The sequence below is a fragment of the Scyliorhinus canicula genome, chromosome 2 (assembly GCF_902713615.1).
Source record: "Scyliorhinus canicula chromosome 2, sScyCan1.1, whole genome shotgun sequence".
Lineage (NCBI taxonomy): Eukaryota > Metazoa > Chordata > Chondrichthyes > Carcharhiniformes > Scyliorhinidae > Scyliorhinus > Scyliorhinus canicula.
Genome location: NC_052147.1, coordinates 33,379,259 through 33,405,943, shown reverse-complemented (window position 1 = coordinate 33,405,943; position 26,685 = coordinate 33,379,259). Strand labels below are relative to the sequence as shown.

Below are 26,685 nucleotides of genomic sequence, written 5' to 3'. Positions count from 1 at the left end.
TGCATTGGAAGTAGTGCATTTTAATTAAATTTAAACATGTGTGCCCTTAACAATTGATATAAATAAATCAAAATTTAAATAGACTGGTTACATTGTCGCTTCCCAAAAGCTACCTCAATATACTCATTGTACTGCTATCATATCCAACACACCGATCATTAACCTTTTCCATTCCTCCACTTAGTTTGAAACGGTACTGTCTTGCTCCCCTCTAGATCATGCAGGTTGCCTTCTACCTGTCCTCCCTCAATTCAGGCTGGAGTTCCCATCTCACCCCTTTAATTCAACCTGTTGCCCATTTCTTTTTCCCTCCTTCCATAAATGTTGGCATTAGCTTCAACCTCTTGGGGCTGGTTTAGCACAGGGCTAAATCGTTGGCTTTGAAAGTAGACCAAGGCAGGCCAGCAGCGTGGTTCAATTCTCTTACCAGCCTCCCCGAACAGGCGCCAGAATGTGGTGACTAGGGGCTTTTCATAGTAACTTCATTTGAAGCCTACTTGTGACAATAAGTGATTTTCATTCATTCTTCCTCCTCAGTTCAAGTTAGTACTTTTCTAATTTTCCGCTGAAAGCAGTTACTCCTCATCCTGTTGCAAACTGCCTCTTTTTTCCCTTTGCCCATAAATATGCACATATATTCTGCTTTCTCCTCTCCATTTACGTTGGCACTTTCCTCTGCCCTAAGTTAATGTTAGCATATTTTTTTCTCTTGTGCCGTGGTGCCAATTTGAACCTGCTACCAAGTATTTTGACATACACTTGTACTGTAGTTGAGCATACAACCATGATCAATCACTTCAGCCTACCTGTAGTAACAGCAGAATTTGGGTTGAAGCCTTAGCACAGGGCTGAAGAGAGATGGGTAGTGGTCGTAAGTCTGCATTAGCAGATGAAAATCAGTGTGGATCTGTTTCTACTGACCCCAAAACACTGCATGTTCAATACAATTGATTTGCATCCATGGCAAGAAGAACTTCAAGCTGTTGATTCTGGGCTGGGTTTAAACTCGGGCCACCAGTAACAGAAAAGGGTAGCAATCCACTGCAATACTGACTCTCCAGTTTTCTTTCCCCTTTTATGATTTGATTTACTCTACTTGCTATGAAGAAACACCTGAAGTCGCTTGGTATAGCAACGGCAATAGACCCCGACACAATCCGGCTATAGTACTGAGGGCTTGTGCTTGAGAACTAGCCACATCCCTAGCCAAGTCTTTTCAGTACTGCTACAACACTAGCATCTGCCCATCAATGTGGAAAACTGTCCACGTATGTCCATGAAAAGCAGAACAAATTCAACCTGTTCAATTACCATGTCATCAGTGTCCTCTCGATCATGAGCAAAGTTTGGAAGGTGTCATTGACAGTGCTGTCAGGTGACATTTACTCAACAACAACCTGTTTACATCTCAATTTATGATCTACCAGGGCTATCTGGCCCCAGGCCTCCGTACAGATTTGTTTCAAACATGGACAAAAGATGAGGTGACATCAAGCTGGCACTTCACTGAGTGGCACCAAGGAGCATTAGCAAAATTTAACTCTCAGAATTAGGGTGGGGACAGGTTAGAGAATCACCATTGGTTGTATTCATACCTAAACAATGAATGATGGTTGTAATTGTTGGAGGCCAATCATATCAGCCTCAGGGTATCGCTGCAGGAGTTCCTTGAGGGTAGTGTTCTGGACCAAACCATCTTCAGTTGCTCTATCAATGACCTTTCCTCCAAGCGACCTCCATTCATGAGTTTAAGATACTGAAGCAGACCATGCCCATATGCAGCGAGACCTAGACAACATTTGGGGTTGGGCTGATAAGTGACAAGTAACGATCATCTCCTACAAGCAAATCAAACCATTTCCCCATGAATTCAGTGGCATTACATTCACTGAATCTCCCATCATCAGAATCCTGGGGATTACCATTGACCAGAATCTGAATTGAAACAGCCATATAAATACTGTGGCTACAAGAGCTGGTCAGAGGCTGAGAATTGCCTGTCAAGTAACTCTTCCCCTGACTCCCCAAAGGCAATCCATCATCAAGAAACTTCAAGACAGGAGTGTGGTTGGTACTGTCCACTTGCCTGGATGAGTGAAGCTCAATACCGTTTGGGACCAAAACAGCCCATCTGATTAGCACCCCTTCCACCACCTTAAACATTCACTCCCTGCAACACTGGTGTGCTGTGGCAGTGGTGTGTCCCACCTATAAGCACTGTGCTTAGGAAGAATATGTTTCCTAATCAGTCTTCTATTTTCCTTGTGTCAATGCCAATTACTTAACTCTGCACAATTCTGTCATGAAATAGTCTTTGCTATTTCCCCAACTTGATTAAATCCAGCTTCAAAGGAATTACACTCAACAGCAAATGAACCCTCGAGGATAGCTCTGTATGCACTCACCATCAGCTACCTGTTTACCTTGATTTGGAAATTACATGTTTACCGAAAGATTGAACACTTTCTTGTTAAAATCCATACAATCTTTGCAAGTATTATATTAAAACATAGCCTTTGGCTTTATTGATCTTCTGTTTTAAGACCTCATAGTGCAAGTGCAATACGGAGCATAGTTATGCTACCATAAGCAATCGGGCAGGAAGCTGAGTGGAAGTAATTGTGATGTTTGTGTGACCTCCAGACTGGCCAGATCAGATTCCATGATCCCAAAGGTCAGAAGAGAGATTCCATTGACTTGATGCTCAACTGTTGTACAGAATGTTTATTAAACCAATCCCTCTTTGAAAGACCCGCAGCGAACTGCCTTCTTATCATAATCATTGATTTTTGACCCCACCTAACACGAGACCCATTTAAATCTGTTTAATTATGCTATTCATTTGATGGTTTTTCTTCATAATTTATTCCACAAAGTAGAACTTTGTGGAAAAGTGCTGAAGAAAGAATGAATTTGCATTTGTGTGGCACTTTCAAGGATGTTCCAAAGTGCTTTGACACCTGGGGCGGGATTCTCCGACCCCCGCACCGGGTCGGAGAATCGCCGGGGGCCGGCGTGAATCCCGCCCCCACCGTCTCCCGAAGTCTCCGGCACCAGAGATTCGGCGGGGGCGGGAATCATGCGTGCCTGCGGACCCCCCCTCCCCCCCGGGCGATTATCTGGCCCGCGATGGGCCGAAGTCTCGCTGTTGTCATGCCGGTCCCGCCGGCGTGAATCAAACCACCTACCTGGGGCGATCTAGCCCCAGGGGGTGCCCCCATGGTGGCCTGGCCTGCGATCAGGGCCCACCGATCAGCGGACGGGCCTGTGCCATGGGGGCACTCTTTTCCTTCCACGTTCGCCATAGTCTTCATGATGGCGGAGGCGGAAGTGACCCCCTCCCCTGCGCATGCGCGGGGATGAAGTCAGCTGATGCTCCGGCGCATGCACGGACTTCCGCGGCCGGCGAAGTCCATTCGGTCCCGGCTGGCGTGGCGCCAAAGGCCGTTCCGGCCGGCGGGACGTCAACCACTCCGGCTCGGGCCTAGCCCCTCAATGTTAGGGCAAGGCCCTTAAAGGTGCGGAGACTTCCACACCTTTGGGCGGCCCGATGCCAGAGTGGTTCACGCCACTCCATCCTGCCGGGACCCCCCGCCCCGCCAGGTAGGGGAGAATCCCACCCCTGATTAAGCACTTTAGAAGTACAGTCACTGGAATGCATGAAAAATGTGGTCAATTTGTGGACAGCAAGGTCCCTCAAACAACACAAAATGACCAAATAATCTCTATTTGGTGGTGTTGGTAGAGGGATAAATATCGGCCAGGATGCCAGACGAATCTGACTGCTGCTCTCGGCAATAACACTTGTGACATCTTTCATAACCCACCTGAGAGAGCAGGCGAAGTCTTGGTTTAAAACATTCCGAGAAACAGTAACTACTGAGTACTCTCCATACTGCACTGAAGTATTAACCTTGATCTTGTCCTCCAGTCTAGGGTGTGTGACCTCGTCCTCGGTGTCTTCTGGTATCTGAATTTTTCACCATTGCAGATTATTTCCTGGATATTATTCTTAACTTCTGTTTCACTCTTGTCAATTGGATTTTTGAAAGGAAAATCCACCTCAACCGGCTAACCTTTTCCTTCTGTACATGCCTGATATTCAGAACCAACATTCTTGTTCAGTTCTTTCATTTCGAAGATGGCAATATTATTGCAGTGAGCTAGCCAGAGTTGCATGAAGGACTCCAGATGAGGTCTAACCAAACTCTTCAATACCTAAAGTTAATTTGTTTGCTGCTATTCTCTTCATATAATTTCTGGAAATGGTTATATGACAAAACACCATATAATGTACTAATAATGCTCATTATCTCTTCCAATATTGTTTTTAAAGAAACAATTGTGTTAAACATTTTCAAAACATTGGCCACACTATTCAATTCAAGAAGGATAGAAATACTTTTTGTATGGGGTCTTTAGCAAATAAGAATTAAGCACAAAACATTCCTGGATTAAAAGGATTAGTGATATTTGGGACAATTAAGCTAAATCTGTTATGGTTTTAAAATATAGAATGTAGAGCCAGAAGTTTACCTTGTGGTTTAGTGGAAAATACAAATTATAACTTCCCCAAGTTTCCTTTCCTCATGTAGAACCACTTCATGCAACCAGCAGTTAAGCTTCGTTCAGCTCTTGGGGGTTCATTTAAAAAAATAACCGAGGAAAATAAGCCCTTTCTCTTCTGAAGCATGTTTCTTTCTGCCATCAGCTATGTCGTCTTATCTGTTCATCATAAAATCTGAGCTACCTACTGCCATTGCTGGTTTCCTACACCACAACTACAATGGGTGAGTTTGAGTAGCAATGATTATGTATTGGTTATTCGGTGCAATTGGTTTGATTAATTTATTCATGGTAGAGGTGATAACATCAAATGCAGAATAAATGGCTGTCATCTCTGGTAGAAATCCCGCCCAGGCAGTGTGCATTAGTTGTGCGCCAACCCTCAGGTTTCTATACATGTGATCAAAGCATCCAGTGTCTTTCAGCCCCACGGTTTATAGACTTTACAGAAGAAAACTGTTTTAGGTACAATGGATTTTACTGAGCTGGCAACGGTTGAGCAGACACACCATTGGAGCCCAGGACTCTCAACTAATTCCGCACTCCTGACTTTCCCCAGAACTTTAGTTGATCAATCTCAGATGATGGGTCTGAGGTAGGGGATGAAGACTGGGAAGGAAGGTCTGGCACCAGAGTTGTATCGGTGCGCTCTGTACTGACTCGTTTTGTTCATTCATTGGATGTGGGCATCGTTTGTAAGATCATCATTTGCATGGCAACATGGTAGCACAGTGGTTTGCACTGTTGCTTCACAGCTCCAGGGTCCCAGGTTCGATTCCCGGCTTGGGTCACTGTGGAGTCTGCACATTCTCCCCATGTCTGCGTGGGTTTCCTCAGGGTGCTCCGATTTCCTCCCACAAGTCCCGAAAGACGTGCTGTTAGGTAATTTGGACATTCTGAATTCTCCCTCTATGTACCCGAACAGGTGCCAGAACGTGGCGACTCGGGGCTTTTCACAGTAACTTCATTGCAATGTTAATGTAAGCCTACTTGTGACACTAATAAAGATTATTATTATTATAAGAACCCCTACCCCCTTCAAGTTGGCCATTTCCGTTGCCACCCAGGTTGAGAGGGTTGTTAAGAAGGCATATGGTTTGTTAGCTTTTAGAGGGATTGAGTTTTGGAGCCATGAGGTCATGTTGCAGCTGTACAAAACTCTGGTGCGGCCACATTTGGAGTATTGCGTGCAATTCTGGTCGCCGCATTATAGGAAGGATGTGGAAGCATTGGAAAGGGTGAAGAGGAGATTTACCAGAATGTCGCCTGGTATGGAGGGAAGATCGTATGAGGGAAGGCTGAGGGACTTGAGGCTGTTTTCGTTAGAGAGAAGAAGGTTAAGAGGTGACTTAATTGAGGCATACAAGATGATCAGAGGATTAGATAGGGTGGACAGTGAGAGCCTTTTTCCTCGGATGGTATTGTCTGGCACGAGGGGACATAGCTTTAAATTGAGGGGAGATAGATATAGGACAGATGTCAGAGGTAGGTTCTTTACTCAGAGAGTAGGAAGGACGTGGAATGCCCTGCCTGCAACAGTAGTGGACTCGCCAACACTAAGGGCATTTAAATGGTCATTGGATAGACATAATGGACGATAAGGGAATAGTGTAGATGGGCTTTAGAGGGGTTTCACAGGTCGGCGCAACATCGTGGGCCGAAGGGCCTGTACTGCGCTGTAATGTTCTATGTTCTATCTCTCATATTTCTGAAACCAGAGCCCACCCACACCCATCAGATGGGACAAAGTAAAATCCCCCAGTCACAGTCATCACTCTTCCCACCACCCCATCCCAGAAATCCCCCAGCAATTTCCTCTCAAACCAACACCTCTCTCCATCCCTGCCCACCCCCACCATTCACACCTTCTAAGCTCATCAAAACTTTCTTAAACAGGTCCAGGAAGCTGTAACCCCACCTCGCTCCCATTCAGTGGCCAACCTCAGCCAGTTAGCCCCCCCTCTCCCCGCCAGAGCCCACATCACACAAATAAACAACCAAAGAAAGAAATCAAAACCCAAACCACCACACCCAAGAGCTGAAACTCTTTCCCCACCCCAGCCAAATGCTCCCTCCAAACAACAAACACTCAACAAGAAGAAAAAACAAAACGAAAAAGCCCTAAACAAAACGCACCAATTTAAATTAACAGCAACTCTGTACAAAAAGAAAAAGGGTGCAAGGGAGAAATAATAAAAAACACATCTTGACAATAACGTCTCCATACAAAATCGTCCCAACAGCAAGTTCCATTCAAACACCCTCAGTTCAGCTGGAGTCGTTGAGGTTCAATGGCAGTGCAGGAAGCGGAGGCTGTCTCAAAGAAATGGTCCAAGGCATTGTGTGGCACCCTCTGCCTCACTGGTTCCACCACACCAAAACGCTTGCGACTCTTGAAAAGCGCCAACTTCGCCCTTTTAATGGCCACCCCCCCTTCCTTGCCAACTGTGCTGCGACATTGTGACAATAAAATATTATTATTATTGTTATCCTGGTATCTTTGAATACTGCTGCCTTCCCACTGAACCTCCCGATTCTCCTTGGCCCACTTCAGGACCCTCACCTTCATCTGATAGCTGTGAAAACATGCTATCACTGCTCGTGGTGGCTCATTCACCGGAACGACCGGTGGGCCCAATCCAGCTCGATCGGGAGGACATGATCCTCCTCCCCCTCCCCCATCAACTTCAGAAACATTACTTTGTTCTGGTTGGTGTCAAACCTGAAGTATTGTTGGAACTGCAATTATCCAGGCAAGTAGGTATTCCATTACACATCTTCTGTGGGCAGCATGGTAGCACAGTGGCTAGCATTGTGGCTTCACCGCACCAGGTTCCCAGGTTCAATTCCCCACTGGGTTACTGTCTGTGCGGAGTCTGCACGTTCGCCCCGTGTCTGCGTGGGTTTCCTCCAGGTGCTCAGGTTTCCTTCCACAGACCATAAACGTGCAGGTTAGGTGCATTGGCCATGATAAATTACCCTTAGTGACCAAAAAGGTTAGGAGGGGTTATTGGGTTACCGGGATAGGTATGTACCTGCATGACCAGGTCAACATTGAGGCTTGGGCTGGTAAGTGGCCAGTAACATTCATTCTACACAAGTGCCAAGTGATGACTATCACAGAATCTAACCACCGCCTCTTGACATTCAATAGTATTAGAACCATTAAATCCCTCAACATCTACATCTTGGGTGTCACCATTACATGGAAACTTAATTTGACTCGACACAAACACTGTTGGGTCAGTGCAGACTCGATGGGCCGAATGGCTTCCTGCACTGTATGTACTATGTTCTGACTCCCTAGTGTTTGTCCAACCCACCAACAATGATGAGTCACTTATTGCAGCATACCCAGCGGGATAGATTTGGTTCTTTGCAGACAAGAGTCTGAGTCAAAGGCTGTGTTGCCTGCCTAGTGCCAGTGTTAAGGACATCTCTTCCAGGATAGAGAGAAACTTGGAGCACAAGGTGAAGGATCCAGTTGTCTGGTGCACTTGTACCAGTGGCAAAGATAGGATTGAAAAAGAGATTCTGCTGAGATAATAAGCAGCTAGGAGCTAAATTAAAAAGCAAAACCGCAAAGGTACTAATCTCTGGATTACTACCTGAGCCACAAGCAAGTAGGCATAGGATAAATAAGAGCAGAGAATTTAATGTGTGGTTCAATGGTGTGGGAGAAATGGGATTTCAATTCATGGGGCAGTCGTACCAGTACTGGGAAAAGAGGGAGCTGTACTGTTTGGATGGTCTTCACCTGAACCACCTTGGAACATGAGTAATATAACCAGAGCTATAAAGAGGGCATTAAACTAAATAGTTGGTTTGGATGGTGAGGGGGGTGGGTGGTGTTCACGTTGAGGGGGTATTACAGAAGTTAAAAGACGGCAAGAGTGCAGCGTGTGGTACAGTTCATGGTAACCAGAATGTGCCCGGAAGGGACCGAGCATACAAGTAATCGGAGTGCACCAACAAATATGGAAACACCTAGGGAGAAGGTTCAGCTGAAGGGAAAGTTGGAAATCCAAAGATAAAAGTTGAGACAATGAAGAATAGCGATTTGGGTAAAGAGAAGCTGAGTGGGACAGAATAGGACAGAGTTTAATGGTAATAATGCATCAGAGAATACGGTCCATGCAGGGAAGAAAAATAGTTGCTTTATCTGAATGTATGGAACATCTACACAAAGTTAGATAAACTGGTGGCACAATCAGATGCACGGACTTTGAGCAGATCACTATCTTGATTGTATGAGCAACCCCCTTAATAAACCCGTCATGTTTTACAAAAATCGGGCACCTCCATACCATTTCTCTTTGCGTCAACAATGCAATACAACACAGATATGAGGGGAGAACTGGCTACGGTTAATTGGGTAAATAGACTAAAAGAAATAGCTGTAAATAGTGAGAAATATTAAAAGAAACAATTTTAAATATTCAACAAAATTACATTCCATTGGGAATCAAAAACTAGTAGAGAAAGACCCTACTGTTGCTTTGAGGTTAAGGATGTATTAGATTATAATGTTGCAAAGAATAGTAGTAAATCTGAGGATTGGGCACATTTTATGAACCAGAAAAGCGCCATCAAAAGTTTATTAAAAGAGGAAAATAAATAACAGCAAGCGATCCAGGAAAAAAAATTGTTTAAGAGGTTTTACAAAAAAGGAAGAAAGTACCGGAAGTAAACATTGGTTCCTTCAAAGCAGAGGCAGACAAAATTATTATGGGAACGAGCAATTGGCAGGAACATTGAACAAATATTTTGTGCCTGTCTTCACCGAATGCACAAATTGCATACTAGAAACTGAGGGTAATCTAGGTGCTAAAGAGTGAGGAAATTAAGGTAATTAGTATCAGTAGAGGAAAAGTACTGAGAAACCCGAAGGACTAAAATCCCTCTCTTCTCCAGACCTGTTGGTCAAAATCCAAAGGTTCTAAAAGAGATAGCTACAGTGATAGTCAATGCGCTGTCTATGAATTTCCAAAAAATCCCTAGATCCTGGAACGATCCCAACAGTTTGGAAGTTAGTAGTAATTCTGCTATTCAAGAAAGGGGGAGAGCGAAAACAATAGATGACATCAGCCATTTAGAAAATTCTAGAATCTATTATTAAGGAAGTCTTAATGAAGCACTCCTAATATGATTAAAACTAGTCAACATGGTGTTTACAAAAGGGAAATCCTGTTTGACAATGTAGTAACTAGGAGGGTAGATAATGGGGAACTAATAGATGTAGTGCACTTGGATTTACAAAGGGCATTTAAAAAAAAAAAATTTTATTAAGATTTTCAAAAACATATCAAAAACATAAAATAACAACAAGAAAACCGTATTAACAACAACAAAAAGAAAAAACACAATAACCCCCAAAACCAAACCCCCCCCCCACCCAGTAACTACAAAAAGAAGAAATAGATAAGCACCCGGCATATTCAATACACACAGGGGCTGGTTTAGCTCACCAGGCTAAATCACTGGCTTTTAAAGCCGACCAAGCAGACCAGCAGCACGGTTCGATTCCCGTACCAGCCTCCCCGGACAGGCGCCGGAATGTGGCGACTAGGGGCTTTTCACAGTAACTTCATTGAAGCCTCCTCGTGACAATAAGTCATTTTCATATACACATTTCTCCCTTCCCCCGCAACACGGTAGCATTGTGGATAGCTCAATTGCTTCACAGCTCCAGGGTCCCAGGTTCGATTCCGGCTTGGGTCACTGTCTATGCGGAGTCTGCCCGTCCTCCCCGTGTGTGCGTGGGTTTCCTCCGGGTGCTCCAGTTTCCTCCCACAGTCCAAAGATGTGCAGGTTAGGTGGATTGGCCATGATAAATTGCCCTTGGTGTCCAAAATTGCCCTTAGTGTTGGGTGGGGTTACTGGGTTATGGGGATAAGGTGGAGGTGTTGACCTTGGGTAGGGTGCTCTTTCCAAGAGCCGGTGCAGACTCAATGGGCCGAATGGCCTCCTTCTGCACTGTAAATTCTATGAAAACCCCCCCCCCCGCCCCCGGGGTTGCTGCTGCTGCCGGCCTATATTCCTACCGTTCTGCCAGGAAGTCCAGGAAAGGCTGCCACCACCTAAAGAACCCCTGTACTGATCCCCTCAGGGCAAATTTCACCCTCTCCAATTATGATGAACCCCGCCATATCATTGATCCAGGCCTCCACGCTTGGGGGCCTCGCATCCTTCCATTGATGCAAAATCCTCCGCCGGGCTACTAGGGACGCAAAGGCCAGAACACCGGCCTCTTTCGCCTCCTGCACTCCCGGCTCCACTGCAACCCCAAATGTTGCGAGTCCGCAGCCTGGCTTGACCCTGGATCCTACTACCCTCAACACCGTCCTTGCTACCCCCTTCCAAAACTCCCCCAGCGCTGGGCATTCCCAAAACATATGGGCATGGGTTGCTGGGCTCCCCAAGCACCTAGCACACCTGTCTTCGCCCCCGAAAAACCTACTCATCCTCTTCCCGGTCATGTGGGCCCTATGCAGCACCTGAAATGAAAATCGCTTATTGTCACGAGTAGGCTTCAAATGAAGTTACTGTGAAAAACCCCTAGTCGCCACATTCCGGCGCCTGTTCGGGGAGCCTGTTACGGGAATCGAACCGTGCTGCTGGCTTGCCTTGGTCTGCTTTCAAAGCCAGCGATTAGCCATGTGAGCTAAACAGCCCCTGAACTGTATGAGGCTAAGCCTTGCACAGGAAGAGGAGGAATTCACTCTTTCCAGGGCATCCGCCCACGTCCCCTCCTCAATCTCCTCACCCAGCTCCTCTTCCCATTTACCCTTCAGCTCCTCCACCGAGGCCTCATCCACCTCCTGCATGACGTGGTACACGTCCGAAATCCTCCCCCCTCCAACCCACACCCCCGAGAGCACCCTGTTCCGTATCCCACGTGGGGGCAGCGGAGGGAACCCCTCCACCTGCCGCCTGGCAAACGCCCTAACCTGCATGTGCCTAAACATGTTCCCCGGGGGGAGCCCAAACTTCCCCTCTAACTCACCCAGGCTCGCAAACCTCCCATCCACAAACAGGTCCCTCCACAAAGGGCATTTGATGAGGTTCTTCACAAGATAAGGGCTCATGGAGTTGGGGATGATGTATTAATGGATTGTTTCCCAGGCAGGGAGCAGAGTCGGCATAAATGAGGCATTTTCAAGTTTGCAGACTGTGACTAATATCGTGTCACAGGGATCAGTGCTGTGTCCTCCAACTGTTACAATCAATAATAATGGGTCATAATTTCCCCCATGTAGTATTGGAGGGGTACCCCAAAGATACTCTGGAATCCCTTTTGGGATCTCCCAGTTAAGTATTTGCACAGCGATTGACCAGAGGTGCTAACTTCCCCTGGACAATTGTATTGCACTGTGAACCATCCGACAAAGCAATTTGGGTGGTTCTGCCACGGTTACGTTAATAGTTGCAGAAAAAAGGTAGAAGAAATAAATCCGCTTCTAATTTCTGCGTACCTATTTGAAACACCCAGACCAGTCCCCACAGGACTTCCCTCTGTGGTGATATGCCTATAGGCAATATCATAGATGGATGGTGTGTGACCTCCAACCAGTAGGTGGCGGTGCAGATACACCATGCGGTCTCAAGACCGTGGTCATGTGACCAGGGGCTCCCAGATAAGTGGAGACACATCCGGCCATCACCAGATGTTTGTAGGAGATGGTAGTAAGACATGCAAGTGAACAGTCATGTTAGGTTTAGTTCCAGAGGAGTACAAAGAAACACCATGATAACTTGCTCTGTAACAGATCGCTATCTTACCACGAGTAATTCAATAAAGATCCTGGCTTGGACAAGTCAAGGTGTTTGGTGGATTCCTTTGCAAGGCATAGAAGACCAAACATAGTACCCTCGACCCCCAGACCTTCACAGAACATAATTCCAGCATCTTAAGAAGCCCAGACTTTCTTTTGCTCTTGATGTCTGTGTATTCGGGTGGCGAGGCCACACACTTTGGCATTCCCTCCCTATACCTCTCTGCTTCTTCATCTTGCTTTCTTCCTATGCAATATTCTTTAAAACCTAACTCTTTGACCAATCTTTTGGTCATCTAACCCAATATCTCCCTGTATGGCTTTATGTCATAGTTGTTGTGGAGTCAGAAAGGTTTATCGCACAAAAAGCACCCTTTGGCCCATCGTGTCTGCACCAGTTGAAAACTACCACCTAACTATTCTAATGTCGTTTCCTAGCACTTGGCACATATCTTGTATGCCTTGGCTTCGCAAGTGCACATCTAAATACTTTTAAAATGTTATGAGAGTCTCCGCCCATCTATGCCCCCAGTCACTGATCCCTTCACCAAGGGAAAAATATTCTTCCTGTCTCCTCTATTCTTCCTGTCTACTCTATTCTTCCTGTCTACTCTATCAATGCACTGTATAATTTTATACATCTCAATCATGTTCCCCCTCTGCTCCAAGGAAAACAACCCCAGTCTATACAATCTCTCTTCATAACTACAAATCCCCAGCCCAGGCAACACCCTGGTATCTGCACCCTTCCAGTGCTATCGCATCCATCCTGTAATTTTAGAATTGCACACAATTTTCTAGTTGTGGCCTAACAAACATTTTATACAGTTCCAGCATTACTTCCCTGCCGTTAAATTCCATGCCGCGGTTAATAAAGGCAAGTATACCATATGCCTTCTTAAAACCACTATATCCACCTGCTCAGTTACCTTAAGGGACCAGTGTACATGCACTCCAAGGTCCCTCTGATCTTTGGTACTTCCCAGGGTCCTGCCATTCATCATGTATTCCCCTTGTCTTGTTTGTCTTACTTGAATGCATCCCCTCATACTTATCCAGATTGAATTCCATTTGCCACTGATCAGCTCATCTGTCCAGGGCATCTATATCCTCCTGTAATCTAAGGCTATCCTTACTTTCCACCCCACCATTATTCGTATCTTACTGATCAACTCTCCTATATTCAAGTCTAAATATCAATCTCCCATGTGGGACCGTGGCAAAAGCCTTGTTGAAGTCCTTGTTAGATATATTCAAGTCTAAATATCAATCTCCCATGTGGGACCGTGGCAAAAGCCTTGTTGAAGTCCTTGTTAGATATATTCAAGTCTAAATATCAATCTCCCATGTGGGACTGTGGCAAAAGCCTTGTTGAAGTCCTTGTTAGATATATTCAAGTCTAAATATCAATCTCCCATGTGGGACTGTGGCAAAAGCCTTGTTGAAGTCCTTGTTAGATATATTCAAGTCTAAATATCAATCTCCCATGTGCAACCTTGGCAAAAGACTTGTTGAAGTCCTTGTTAGAATACATCAAATGCATTGCCCTCATCTACACACCTGGTCACCTCTTTGATTAGACACAACTTCCCTTTAACAAAACCATGCTGACTGTTCTTGATTAATCCCTGCCACTCGAAATGCAGATTATTGTGTCTCAAAATTGCTTCCAATAGTTTCCCCACCACCAAGATTAGACTGGTCTGTAGTTTCCTGGTTTATCCCTTCCTCCCTTTTTGAATAATGATACCACATTGGCTATCCTCCAGTCCTCGGGCACCACTCCTGTGGCCAGAGAGGAATTGAAAATTATTGCCAACGCCTCTGCTATTTCCTCTTGCTTCACTTGACAGCCTAGGTTACATTTCATCTGGCCCTGGAGATTTGTCTACTATTTAACCTGCCAGACCACTCAGAACCTCCTCTCTGTCTATATTAATTATATGACTCCAGCCAGTGGAGGGGTTCACTTCCTCTTCACCCCTTCCCCCCCCCCCCCCCCCAGGTTTCATTGTATTCAATTTTACTCATATTCCTTGAAGGAGACTCAAAAACAGCTTCCCCACCTGTCACCAGACTCCTAAATGACCCTCTTACCCTCTTATTGACTGACCTGATTAACACTACACCCTGTATGCTTTACCGATGCCAGTGCTTATGTAGTTACATTGTATATCTTTGTTGCCCTATTATGTATTTTCTTTTCTTCCCTTTTCTTCCCATGTACTGAATGATCTGTTGAGCTGCTTGCAGAAAAATACTTTTCACTGTACCTCAGTACACGTGACAATAAACAAATCCAATCCAATCCAAGCCAAACTCTGTCAAGGCAGTCACTCGTTCATCACCTCCTGGAATTCACTTTGTCTGTATGTCAACCAAGGCTACAATGAAGTTTGAGTGCTCCACCAAATGTCACATCAGTCACACAGACAATGACCCATCGATTTGATGATGATTGATTTCAAGTTGGCAGTGCAGTAATTTTCCGGGATGGATTTGTCCTGCTTTTCTTGAACGTGACCTGGGTGGGCAGTTTTCCACTTTGGCATCTACCTGACCCTCTCTTCCTTATAATAATGTTATAACTGTGCATGAATGGCTTGATAGAGGTGTGGCTGATTCTCGAGCACAACTCTTTATCACTGGAGCTAGAATTTTCCTGGGGCCCACTGGCTTTTGCTGTCCCCAGTGTGCTTGGCTGATTTTTGGATGTCTCGGAGTGAAATTACTTCCCTGAAAACTGGCTTCTAGGGAACTCCTCGAGTATGGTGACATGGATCATCTACTCTTCACTTCTGGCTGCAAATCTGATGGTTGCAAATATTTCAGACTTATGAGCATAGAGATTGCCAAAAAGACGACAAATTGTGGCAGTGATCGTGCATGATCTTAGAGTTGTCACAGTAACTTACTGATGCCATTTCTTTATCTTAGGAGTCCGTGGTATCTTAATGGACAGATCCTCCTCCTCATTACCGTTGTCTGTGTTGTTTTGCCTCTTGCTCTTCTCCCTAAAATAGGTAATTGTTTTACTTCATTTTATTTCCATATTCAGAGATATTGACACTCAGAAATTTATATTTCTTTTGATAACCATTCTGTTTCCAAAGATACTGTACCATGATAAAGTATGATTATTTTAAATACTGTACAATTGGCTATTATATTGATCATTCTAAATGGAGAGGAGTTGGGAGTGGGAGACTACCCTAATTTTGAAATTTTCATACTGTAGGCTCTCGATTTGTTAAATTGATATGCCACAAGATATAACGGTAACTGTTAATCTAAGATATTTTTGTTTTGATAATAAAACTTCTCACCTGTCTTGGGAGATCCGTCTTTACTATGTGAATAAATGTTACTTCTGCACTGCAGTTCCTTACCAGCATGGAATGAGTGACAGATTGATAACCAATTATTTTTGTTTCTTTTGTGTCTTTATCCTAATGATGATTAAATTTCAACATCCCTGTTTGGAATTTGGAAAGGGAATAAAATTAGGTAGAAATAATCCAATGATTCAGAAGACGCAGCTCAGCAACTCAGTCCTTGCATCTACCGGGTCCTGATTCATTACTGTCTGATGTGCGATATTTGTGTGATTATAATACTGTCACAGGCCAAATTTCTGTTCCTTTTTTGCTGGTGATCAATACGTTTGCATGTAAAAGGCGTGTTTTCTTTCCCCTATTTAAATAATGTCCAGCAGTACGCTTTTATGTGAGTTTAAAAACAAAGGATGCTATTTATATCTCACAATTGCCTTGGAATTTAAAAAGTAAAGTCTCAATTACTGAACTCCCTCACACAAAGATTGTATACAGTTGCAATTTTGATTTTCAGTCTCTTTCATGTCAGGCCTGTAGTTTCTTCAGAGTTGATGCTTTAGTTGAAGTGAAGATTCTGTAAAGCCGAGGATTCTCAGTAAGCTGAGGCATCTTGTAGTCCGATTTCTAGGAGGTTGGTTCTCAGGCAAACTTTGTGTTGGAACAGGTTAGTGGGAGGGGCAGTCTTTCTCCGATTTTCAAGGTATTGCCATTCATTCCCATGTCTGCTTAAATCAGTGTTTTTTCAAACATATTTTTTCCCCCCAGGACCCACTTTTACCTGCCGGCCGACCTTCACAACAGATCATTTTTGATTACCTTTAATTCGACTCGTGAGCTTGCTTGGTGCTCACAATCTAACACCAATTAGCTTCACAGGAGGAGAGGGCAATGCACATATCAGGTGTAGAGTTTAGCCAGTTCCTTTGTGCTGTCTTCATCTTTGTGAGGATGGAAATTCCAACTTGGCACATGTAGGTCGTTATGAAAGGCAATAGCAACAAAATGCTTGTTTCACTCAGCACTGGACACTCCTCAGATACTACTCCAGAATGCTGACAGCTTCAGTGACTTGGTGTTTTTAATGTGCTGTCACAGGTAAGGCGCAGATGTTCAGTCACTTCATTTGGAATCAGCTGTAAGTTAATAATTGACTCTTAAAGGATTTTTCACCCACCTCTTCTCTTTCAAAATTTGAAACATCTCCTCTGGAAAGAAGCAACAAAACTGTGCAGCCAGATGCAACTGGGTAAGGCTTGCCAGTCTATTGACAGTTCCAACACAATGCTGTTTTCTTCGATGTGTCGTAGCAGTGTAGGGAACATGTAGTAGTTTTGGCTTTGTTCTTGCATTTGCCAAACTTTCAATTACTTTTTGGAAAGCATCTATTTCTTTACAGTGTGAAAAGCAATTATCATCCTTCTTTTGCAATTTGAGGTTCAGTTCATTCAGAATTGAAAAGTCATAGTAAGCATCCAACTCTCATTTGCCTGTTCTTCCCTGCATATAACAGATGGGCTTGCCTGGTTTGCAGTGGCACAATTAACAAAGCCATACCTCAAGAAATCATCTGTTATACTGCTTTGTTCTTGATTTCAGTTTCTTCTTAGTAGGCCATTCAGCAGAGGCCCTGAAGCTCTGTATACAACTTACTCTATCACTGCTTTGTCCTGCCTTGGACTCTCCTGTGTAGCCCTCTCCTGCCGATTCAGTTGTGAGATCCTGGCCAGTTTATGCCTCTGGCCCTCTCTCTCTTCCTTACAACAAAATGATCCATCTTCAGTTCTTCACAGTCCTGTTGCCTTGCCTGCTTGCAGCTAGAAAATGGGGGAATCTCTCTTCTGTGACTTCACGCCAAAAGCACGGACGTACAGGGTGGGTAACATGCACGTACAGGTCAGGCACGTGGCCTGCTTTCTGCCGCCGCTTTTGGCAGGAAGACTGCATTGTTCACATTTAAAAGACCAGTTGCAGCCAGGAAAGCTGGTTGTGACTGTTGGGTGCTTCTTCACGATCAGTAGGGCTGCGACCGATCGCTCCGCGACCCTCCCAACACTCGCTCGCGATCCGCTATTTAAAATACCCTGGTTTAGATGTCTCTTAGCTGGTTAAGTAGCTTTCTGAACAGTGTCTGCTGTTTTTAAAAACAAAGTCTGTTTGTCTTCTCATGTGACTTGTGCAAGTTGAAAGTCCTTTTCCATTAATGTGGGTGTTGGGTTTATAAATCCAGTGTTGTAGATTTCACACTTTGAGAGTTTGTATCCGATTATCCTGTTTAAGAAGGGAGGGAGGCAGAAGGCGGTAAATTATAGGCCGGTTAGCCTGACTTCGGTCATTGGTATATTTTACAGTCCATTATGAAAGATGAAATCGCGGAGTACTTGGAAATGCATGATAAAATAGGACTGAGTCAGCGCGGCTTCCTCAAGGGGAGGTCATGTGTGACAAATCTGTTAGATTTCTTTGAGGGGGTAACAAGAAAGTTGGACAAAGGAGAACCAGTGGACATGATTTATTTAGATTTCCAGAAGGCCTTTAACAAGGTGCCGCATAGGAGACTGTTAAATAAGTTAAGAGCCCATGGTGTTCAGGGTAAGATCCTGGCATGGATAGAGGATTGGCTGACTGGCAGAAGGCATAGAGTGGAGATAAAGGGGCCTTTGTCAGTATGGCAGCTGGTGACTAGTGGTATTCCTCAGGGGTCAGTGCTAGAACCACCACTTTTCACAATATACATTAATGATCTGGAGGAAGGAATTGAAGGCACTGTTGCTAAGTTTGCAGCTGAAAATCTGTAAAGGGACAGGTAGTATTGAGGAAGCAAGCGGGCATCAGAAGGACTTGGACAGGCTAGGATAGTGGGCAAAGAAGTGGCAGATGGAATACAATGTGGAAAAATGTGAGGTTATGCACTTTGGAAGGAGAAATGGAAGCATAGACTTTTATAAATGGGAAGATGCTTAGGAAATCAGAAGCACAAAGGGACTTGGGAATCCTTGTTCATGATTCTCTTAATGTTAACGTGCAGGTTCAGTCGGCAAATGCAAGGTTAGCATTCGTGTCGAGAGGGCTAGAATACAAGACAAGGGATGTACTTCTGAGGCTGTATAGGGCTCTAGTCAGACCCCATTTTGGCGTATTGTGAGCAGTTTTGAGCCCTGTATCTAAGGAAGGATGTGCTGCCCTTAGAAAGGGTCCAGGGGAGGTTCACAAGAATGACCCCTGGATTGGAAAGCATGTCCTATGAGGGACGGTTGAGGACTCTGGTCTGTACTCGTTGGAGTTTAGAAGGATGAAGGGGGATCTTATTGAACCTGATAGGATACTGCTTGGCCTGGATAGAGTGGACGTGGAGAGAATGTTTCCACTTGTAGGAAAAACTAGAAGCAGAGGACACAGCCTCAGACAAAAGGGACGATCCTTCAAAACCGAGATGATGAAGAATTTCTTCAGCCAGAGGGTGGTAAATCTGTGGAACTCTTTGCCGCAGAAGGCTGTGGAGGCCAAATGACTGAGTGGCTTTAAGACAGAGATAGATAGGTTTTGATCGATATGGGGATGTGGGGTTATGGGGAGAAGGCAGGAGAATGGGGATGAGAAAAATATCAGCCATGATTGAATGGTGGAGCAGACTCGATGGGCCAAGTAGCCTAATTCTGCTCCTACGTCTTATGGTTTTATGGTCTTATTCTCATCTCTTCACCTGCCCCCACTAAATCCTCATCTTGTCTATCCAAAAATTCAAATCACTGCTACCAGAGTTCTTCAGTTAGCAAGGTTTTTAAAACCTCATTTTGCCAACAGTTTAAACTGCATGTTGTTTGAAAGAATTGTTCCCTCTAGCCAGCTTGCTCTAAACTCCAAACAGAACTACACACACAATGTACTCCCTATAATTCATTTATTGTTCACCCTTTGTTCTTTTTCCTATTGTTTTTGTGCCAGGGAACTTGGCCAGATGATCAGTTACTGGAAGCAGGCTGCTTGATCAGAAATCATCCCCCAGAGATATCTATTTCCCAACATAAAAGATTGGTTTGTCCCCAAAAGCGCATGGGCTACCACAAAGGTGTATTGTGCAATGCATATCCAAAAACAATATCCGAGGAAGCCAACTTGGCTTTTCCACACTGTAATGGAATTATAAAGTTTGTTGAGGCACGTCCTTGTTGAGAATACAGGTGATGAGCCAAAGCCTATTGATAAGCATGAAAAAAGTAGGACTTGGATGTGAGAAGTGACAAGTTAACAAATTGCTTGGAGATTATGAAAGGAGGGAAAGACTGTGTGAAATAATTAGTTCCATCGACTTGATTCTGGAGCAGAATGAATTAGGACTCAGTTGCTGAATCTTGATTTCGACATTGGGAGAATTAAGGTTGCCAGATTTGGTTAGAGACATTCCTGATGAATTGACAATGTGGCAGCCCGAACACGTCAAACACCTAACACCCAACAAAATGTGTTGAAGGGTTCCGCTGTCTAATAATCTTCCATTGAAGAATATTCCTCCTCCTTCCCTATTTATTCCTGTACAAATTCTTGGAATGCCACAAGTATAACTTTGTTCATTTGCCACAGTAAGGATCCCAGGTCTCAACCTCTGGCTAATCCTCTTTATGCCCTTTACACTCATCACTTTGCTACCACTGCTCCTGTCTCTGGGAAATTCTGACCCCAGGGCCTCTCTATAGCCCCCATTCCAGACTCTGTCTCTTTCCTCTTCACAACTTCTCCTCAAGGACTCTATTCCACATTCTCCTATTCTTCACTCTTTCTGTATAGTGCACCACAGATATCTGGAAAATGTAAATAGCTGACCACCTAGGCTGCTAGGGACAGCCCTTAGGATAGCAAACACTTGATCATTCCAAGGGGAAGGTTCAGTTCTGATGATGTTGCTACCACAGCTACATTCAACTAGTGATTTGCCTTTTTGTTTATTAAAAAAACTAAATATGGTTTTTAAATCAAAGTGTTAATTTCACATACTGAGCCATGTTAATGCCAAAATCCCTAATATTACGTTTGTTCGATAAACGTAGCTTGGGTTTACAATCGGACTTTTTACAGGTAGTTTCTGCTTGTGTGGAACTGCAATCAGTTAATGTTTTTCATAGTTGTTTTTCTCTGCCTCAATGTCTTATCATAAAATCAATTTTTGATTGGTTCAACCTCTCCCTAGTCCTTAACACAAAATGATAGATGATTGGCAAACACTTGGGGAAAATCTTTATTCCAAATATGTTCCTCATAGTATTTTTCATTGAACCATAAATAAATCAGTAGTTGCAAACGTATAAACCTAGGACAGAATTTAATGGAAAAATTAAGTTAATTTATGGTGAGCTTTGCAGGAAGTTTCCCATGCGGCGAGTTCGGCAACACTATCAAACGATACTTGGTCACTTTTTCCCCAAGTGAGAACCTCTTCAGGGCCCCTACTTACCTACCCTGCAACTCCACCCTCCTGTCATGGGCATGGCCTCCCTCTGGTCCTGACCTTGGCAGTGTCATCTGGGCCAAGGTTCTAGCCTAGCAGTGACGAGGTGCCCACGTTCCAGGAGGAGGGCCAGGGTACCATCTTAATGATCCAGGGGCCTCTGATGGCCCAGATGATCCACCATCGAGTGCTGGTCCACGTTTGTGTGGACCAGTACCGAACAGCGCCCGGCTGCAGCCTTGCTGGGGAGGCTGGACATCCCGGGAGGCCAGTAGATTCTGGGTAAGCTAGTCTAAGTAGGTTTTAAAACTACTTGGGCGTGTGCCGTTTGTTCACCCCCCCTTGGGTGGGATTCTGATTTTGACACCTCGCAGGACTTTGGTGTACCCCATGAGGCGTAAAGGCTGCTGGGAAGCCCGCAAGAGTGGGTTGTGGGCTTACCCATTCGTTTAGGAAAAAGTGGGTAGTGAGAGAATCACGTGATGTGTGTTTTGAGTGTATGCCATTATTTCCGAACACGCCCATAGCAAATGGCTGCTAATTTGCCAAATATACCAGTAGATGCTTTTGCATGTGCAACTGTTATGTGCTCAGTGTGCTCTTTGTTTGTGGGGGCAGGGAAATGGAATACTTGCAAGTATTGCTCGTTCTTGCCCATGAGGTTACAGAAAATAATTCCTTCATGTAAACTATTGTGGAATATATTTTTTCCCCCTCATCCATGTTTTTACTTGGGACTTCCTAATACTCACTTTATTATTTTCAGAGTTCCTTGGTTACACAAGTGGTTTGTCCATCTTGTTCATGGTCTACTTTGCCATTGTGGTGAGTGTAATTTCATATTGTTACCTTTTTAATACTGTTAAATGGGTTGTAATGTTTAGGGTGGTTGGTCGTGAGATTAATCCAGCATGTGCCAATACATATTCTGCAAATTTGAATGTGATTTATCAGTACCTTTTGACCACCAATACACTGCATTGTAGTTTTAGTGGAGAAAATTACAATAAGACATGGATATCAATTGAAGAACATTTTGGGCGGGATTCTGCCTTCTGGGGACTAAGTCCCCACGCCGGCGGGAAAACCTGCAACAACCACTCTGGCGTCAACAGCCCCCGAAAGTGAGGAATTCTCCAAATTTTCGGGGGCTAGTTTGACGCCGGAGTGGTTGGCGCCGCTCCAGCTGGCGCGAGTTCGCACATGCGTGGATCGGCCAGCGTATTTCCGCGCATGCGCGGGGATTCTCCTCTCCACGCCGCCCCCGGGCAATATGGCGGAACTCTACAGGGGGCCGGCACGGAGGAAAGAAGGCCCCACGGAAACAGCGCGCCCACAGGATCTGTAGGCCCTGATTTGCGGGCCAGGCCACCGTGGGGGGGGGCCTCCCGGGGTCAGATAGCCCCCCCCCAGGACCGCCCCCGTACACTTACCTGCCAAGTCTCACTGTGCGTAAGGTGAGTAATTCACGCCGGTGGGACTGGCCAAAACTGGATGGCCACTCAGTCCATCAGGGCCCGGAGAATCGCCGGTGGGGGGCCGCTGTCAACGCTCCCTGACTGGCATGACCGGAATGCCGCCGGCCCCCGAAAAACAGCGGCGGAGAATAGGGGTGGCGGGGCGGGATTCGTGCCCCCCCCCCCCCCCCCCCCCGGGATTCTCCGAAGCGGTGGGGGAGGGGGTCGGAGAATCCCGGCCTTTGTCTTTGAGGCATTGTGTTGGTGCTGTACTACGTTGTACTGTGGAGTGATACGCTAAAAGTTCTCCCTCATTTCCCAACAAATTAATTTCCTTTCTCAGCTGTACCTTTCTTTTAATGAAGAAAGACTAGGTGGCAAAGGACATCACTTCAGTCTATTTAATGTCTTACATCCAATTTTCTATTCAGCATTGACGGGCCCTGGGAGCAGGCTTTTCCACATAATATCATAGTAGGAGTTGACAGGAGAGAGGATACAGATAATACAATATGCCAAAGAAAATTAAAATTCTGCACTCCACTTTTTCCACTTTTTCGTGTCATTAATAGCTTGTTCATTCTGCAATTGCTTGTTCTGATCAGTCCAGCCTGTGAGAAGCTTATTATAGAGGGAATGAGTGAAGGGAAATAGCGAGAAAATTGACCTTTAACCTACATAATGTGCTATGGAACGACACGGCATAAGAGCAGCAATCTACTGCCCCCAATCTGCCTTGGGATATTCCCGCCTACTGACCTGCCACTGTCAATAGCTGGGAAATTGAACCAGAAAAATTGCTTCTAACCATGTAATGCACAAAGATGTGGAAAGTTTGCAGCAACTGTCATTTTTTATTGGACATTTCATTTAATTGCATGGTGCAGCTGTTATATATTTGTCAAGTGTCGTATTTTATACTGGAATTAATGATAATGGAACATTACTGTAAAATATGTACCATGACACTACTTAACCTGAGACAGATCCATTGTCCAGATGCATGGGCTATCCCTTGGCATTATAGTACAACATAATTATGAAAGTTATAGCTCTACAGTAGAGCAGCTTTTTAAGGCTCATTCATTCAAATGTACAAATTGCAATTGTGCACGAGGTACCATACAAGTAACGATATGCTCAAAAGCAGCTAAAATTGATTTAAAACTGCTGTACTTATGTACATTTTTGCCCTCTCCCTAACCTTTTGAGAAAACAAATGCATGCCCGAATTTTCCAGTAGTGTGATATCCTCTTATTCTTTGTTAGTACTTGTGTCTGAGGTCCTGAATCTTCGTCAGATAGAATTCATTCCGTTCATTGTGTTAGTGACTTAGCATTTTTTTAAACACCACAGATCATATAGTCTGATTTGTTCTGCCTTCTATTGAGGATCCACTGCACCTCCTAAGATGATTGAGACTTCTGCCGATGGCATCCTGGACTGTTTGTATGATTCCTCGTGTAAAGCCAGGTGTGGTATTCACTTCAGAAGAAATCCTTAGTTTGTTTGGGAACACATACGTGAATGACTCGAGTTGGCTGGAGTTCCAGTGGCGGCCTTGGAGGGAGTTGTGCACACAGGGTGGCACCTGCTTGAAGGTGTTGGTTTTGGCCCCTTCTACCCGAGCTTGGGGAATTTTGGCAGAAGTTATGCAGAGAGTGGAAGGGGATTGGCTCTCCTCTGGATGGACATGTCTGGGGTATCAAACGCGACAGAAGACAGTGAGAACCCTGGCTAAGGAGTTGGGAGACTTGTGACGCAACATCAATTGCAAAAATGGCGGAGGCAGAAGGGTAGTCGTCGACTTGAAAGTTGCCAATGGAGCAGTTGATGAGCTTCATTAAGGACGAATTTCGGCAGTAGCGTAAAGAAATGCACAGTGACTGGTCAAAGAAAATTGAGGGGGCAGTGGCACCTCTTCGCAGGACTTTGGAACGGGTGGAGAAGAGCCTGGAGATGCAGGGGAGAACGATCCAGAAAGTGGTGCCTGACCAGATTGTGACACTGGAAGTGGAGATGGCGATCCTGGGGGGTATCTGTAAGACGCTGCGAGCAAAGATGGAGGACCAAGAAAACCGGTCCAGGTGGCAAAATCTGAGGATTGTGGGCCGACCAGAGGGAGTGGATGGACTGAGTGCAATGGGCTATGTCGTGGGGATGCTGGCCAGGTTGGTGAATGAGAATGTGCCAGGTAAGGTCCCGGAGGTGGATTGGGCCCATAGGTCCCTGAGGCAAAGCACAAGAGCAAGAAGAGCCGCCGCGGGCAGTGATTGTGCGTATGCACAAGTTCAAGGAAAAGATTGTGAGGTGGGCCAGGGCACAGTGGTATTGCAATTTGGGGAGGAAACATCAGGACATTGGTGCGGAGGGGGACAGGCAGGGTTCAACAAGGCCAAGGCAGTGTTGTACCAGCGCCAGATTCGGTTTGGGGTGTTGTACCCGGCCAGACCTGGGTCACTTTCGAGGGCCAGGAATATTACTTTGAGACACCGGCTGAGGCGAATGACTTTATTAAGGAACATTAAGCTAGGGAGGACTGATGGGGGAAATATGTGTGGAAGTTCTGTCTCTGTTGAATTTTGTTACCCGTTTCGGTTTGCCGATTGGGAAAGGTTGTGATGGCGGTGGTTGCACCTCCATGCTTTGTGCATTTTGTTGGTTTTTTTGTACAGTATTGAAGTTAAATTGCTGCTTTTTTCAGAAGGTGTTAGGACTAGAGTGTATTGCACTCTGTTGTTTCTCTGCAGTGCATGAATGGTTGGGGCGGTAAGGTGGTGCGACAATGCTCTGCATGGGGGCCATTTTGGGGTGATGTTTCTCTCGTTGGGTGTGGGGAAGGGCCGGGAAGGAGGTCGAGAGAGAAACAACAGGGGGATGCAGGTGGGATGGGGATGGTGGGTTTTTGGGTAGGGCCTTCAGGTGGGAGTCACCACGCTAACAAGAAATGCTAGTGAAGTAGTGGGGGGAGGACACTGCAGTGGTTAGCCAGTGTGGGAGGAGGGTGTTGCACGTTTTACTATGGGCGTAAAACGCGTTTATTGGGGTGTATTAACTTCCAAGTGCTTAACACCACTAGGCTCTGTCTTATGTATTTATTCAGCTTTAGGAGTCGCCAGGTGCCGTATAGACACCGTCACGAGTATTCCAAGGTCAAGTTCAAAGTAATAAAGACGATACACCGATTAGTAAGGTCCAAACGATAATATTTATTATACAGTTATAATAAATATTCATGCACACACTAAGAGACTAAGCTATGACTAAACTAAAGTAATCAGAATACTTATCTAACAGGAACAGGCAAGGTCAGGGAGCGAGGCCTTCGTCCTGGTCTTGGGCTGCAACCTTCAGCAAACGTTCTGGTCACTGGGGGTTCTAGCGGGCTTAGTTCGCGTAGCGAGCGTCGTACTGGCACTTACGGTTCGGCGGCTGGTGCTCGACGGCTGGAGTCAGATTGGATCTTCAAGGTCTTGGTCAGAGCCGGAGCACGGAAAAGCAGACCGGACAACACGAGGTCCCTGTCTTTTATAGGGATTCCATTGTCCTTCCCTCTTCTTGGGCGGGCTTTACCTATTGGGTCAATTCCTCATCGATACTGTTTTAATTCCCCAATGCGAGGGGGTCTCCGTGATGGGGGGGCGTTTCTTATGCCCTTTTGTTTGGAGGTTTCTGGTGCCTCGATGTCTGGGCCTTGATTCAAATGTGTCCATTCAGAATCAAATGTATCTATTGTGTGGGTGTTCAGGTCTGATTGCCTCATTAGCATGCAAAGCGTTTTGCCATTTGCACCTAGCTAAGGTCTTCTCACCTGAGCCCAAACTGGTTTCTGCTGCTGCAGAATGCAAAATGCTCTCTTTGCAGACTGCTGGTCTGGCTAAACTGTCTGTTTCCCAGCAGTCTTAGCGCTTGGCTTATTTTTGTAGCTCAGCATCCATTTTAGGTGGCTACAAGGGGAGTTGGGGATGGGGGGGGGGGGTGACTTGGCCGTTATGGAGGGTGAGTTTGGTCCTGGAAGGGGCAGGTTTCCATTTTGGGTGGGCCCGAAACAGAGCAGGGGTGGGGGCGGAGCCGAAGGGTGATAATGGCAGACCCTACGGGGCGGGGGAGG

General features: G+C 45.3%; 1 protein-coding gene across 1 annotated transcript in view; it reads left to right on the top strand.

Moving 5' to 3' along the window:
• The window catches only part of slc38a6 (solute carrier family 38 member 6), a 69,692-nt gene that overhangs the window by 23,742 nt on the left and 19,265 nt on the right, over positions 1-26,685 (top strand). Inside the window, exons 6-8 of the mRNA XM_038775598.1 lie at positions 4,712-4,790; positions 15,279-15,364; positions 21,883-21,941. Of these exons, the coding sequence (XP_038631526.1) occupies positions 4,712-4,790; positions 15,279-15,364; positions 21,883-21,941 (224 nt within the window). The remainder of the gene's footprint in view (positions 1-4,711; positions 4,791-15,278; positions 15,365-21,882; positions 21,942-26,685) is intronic.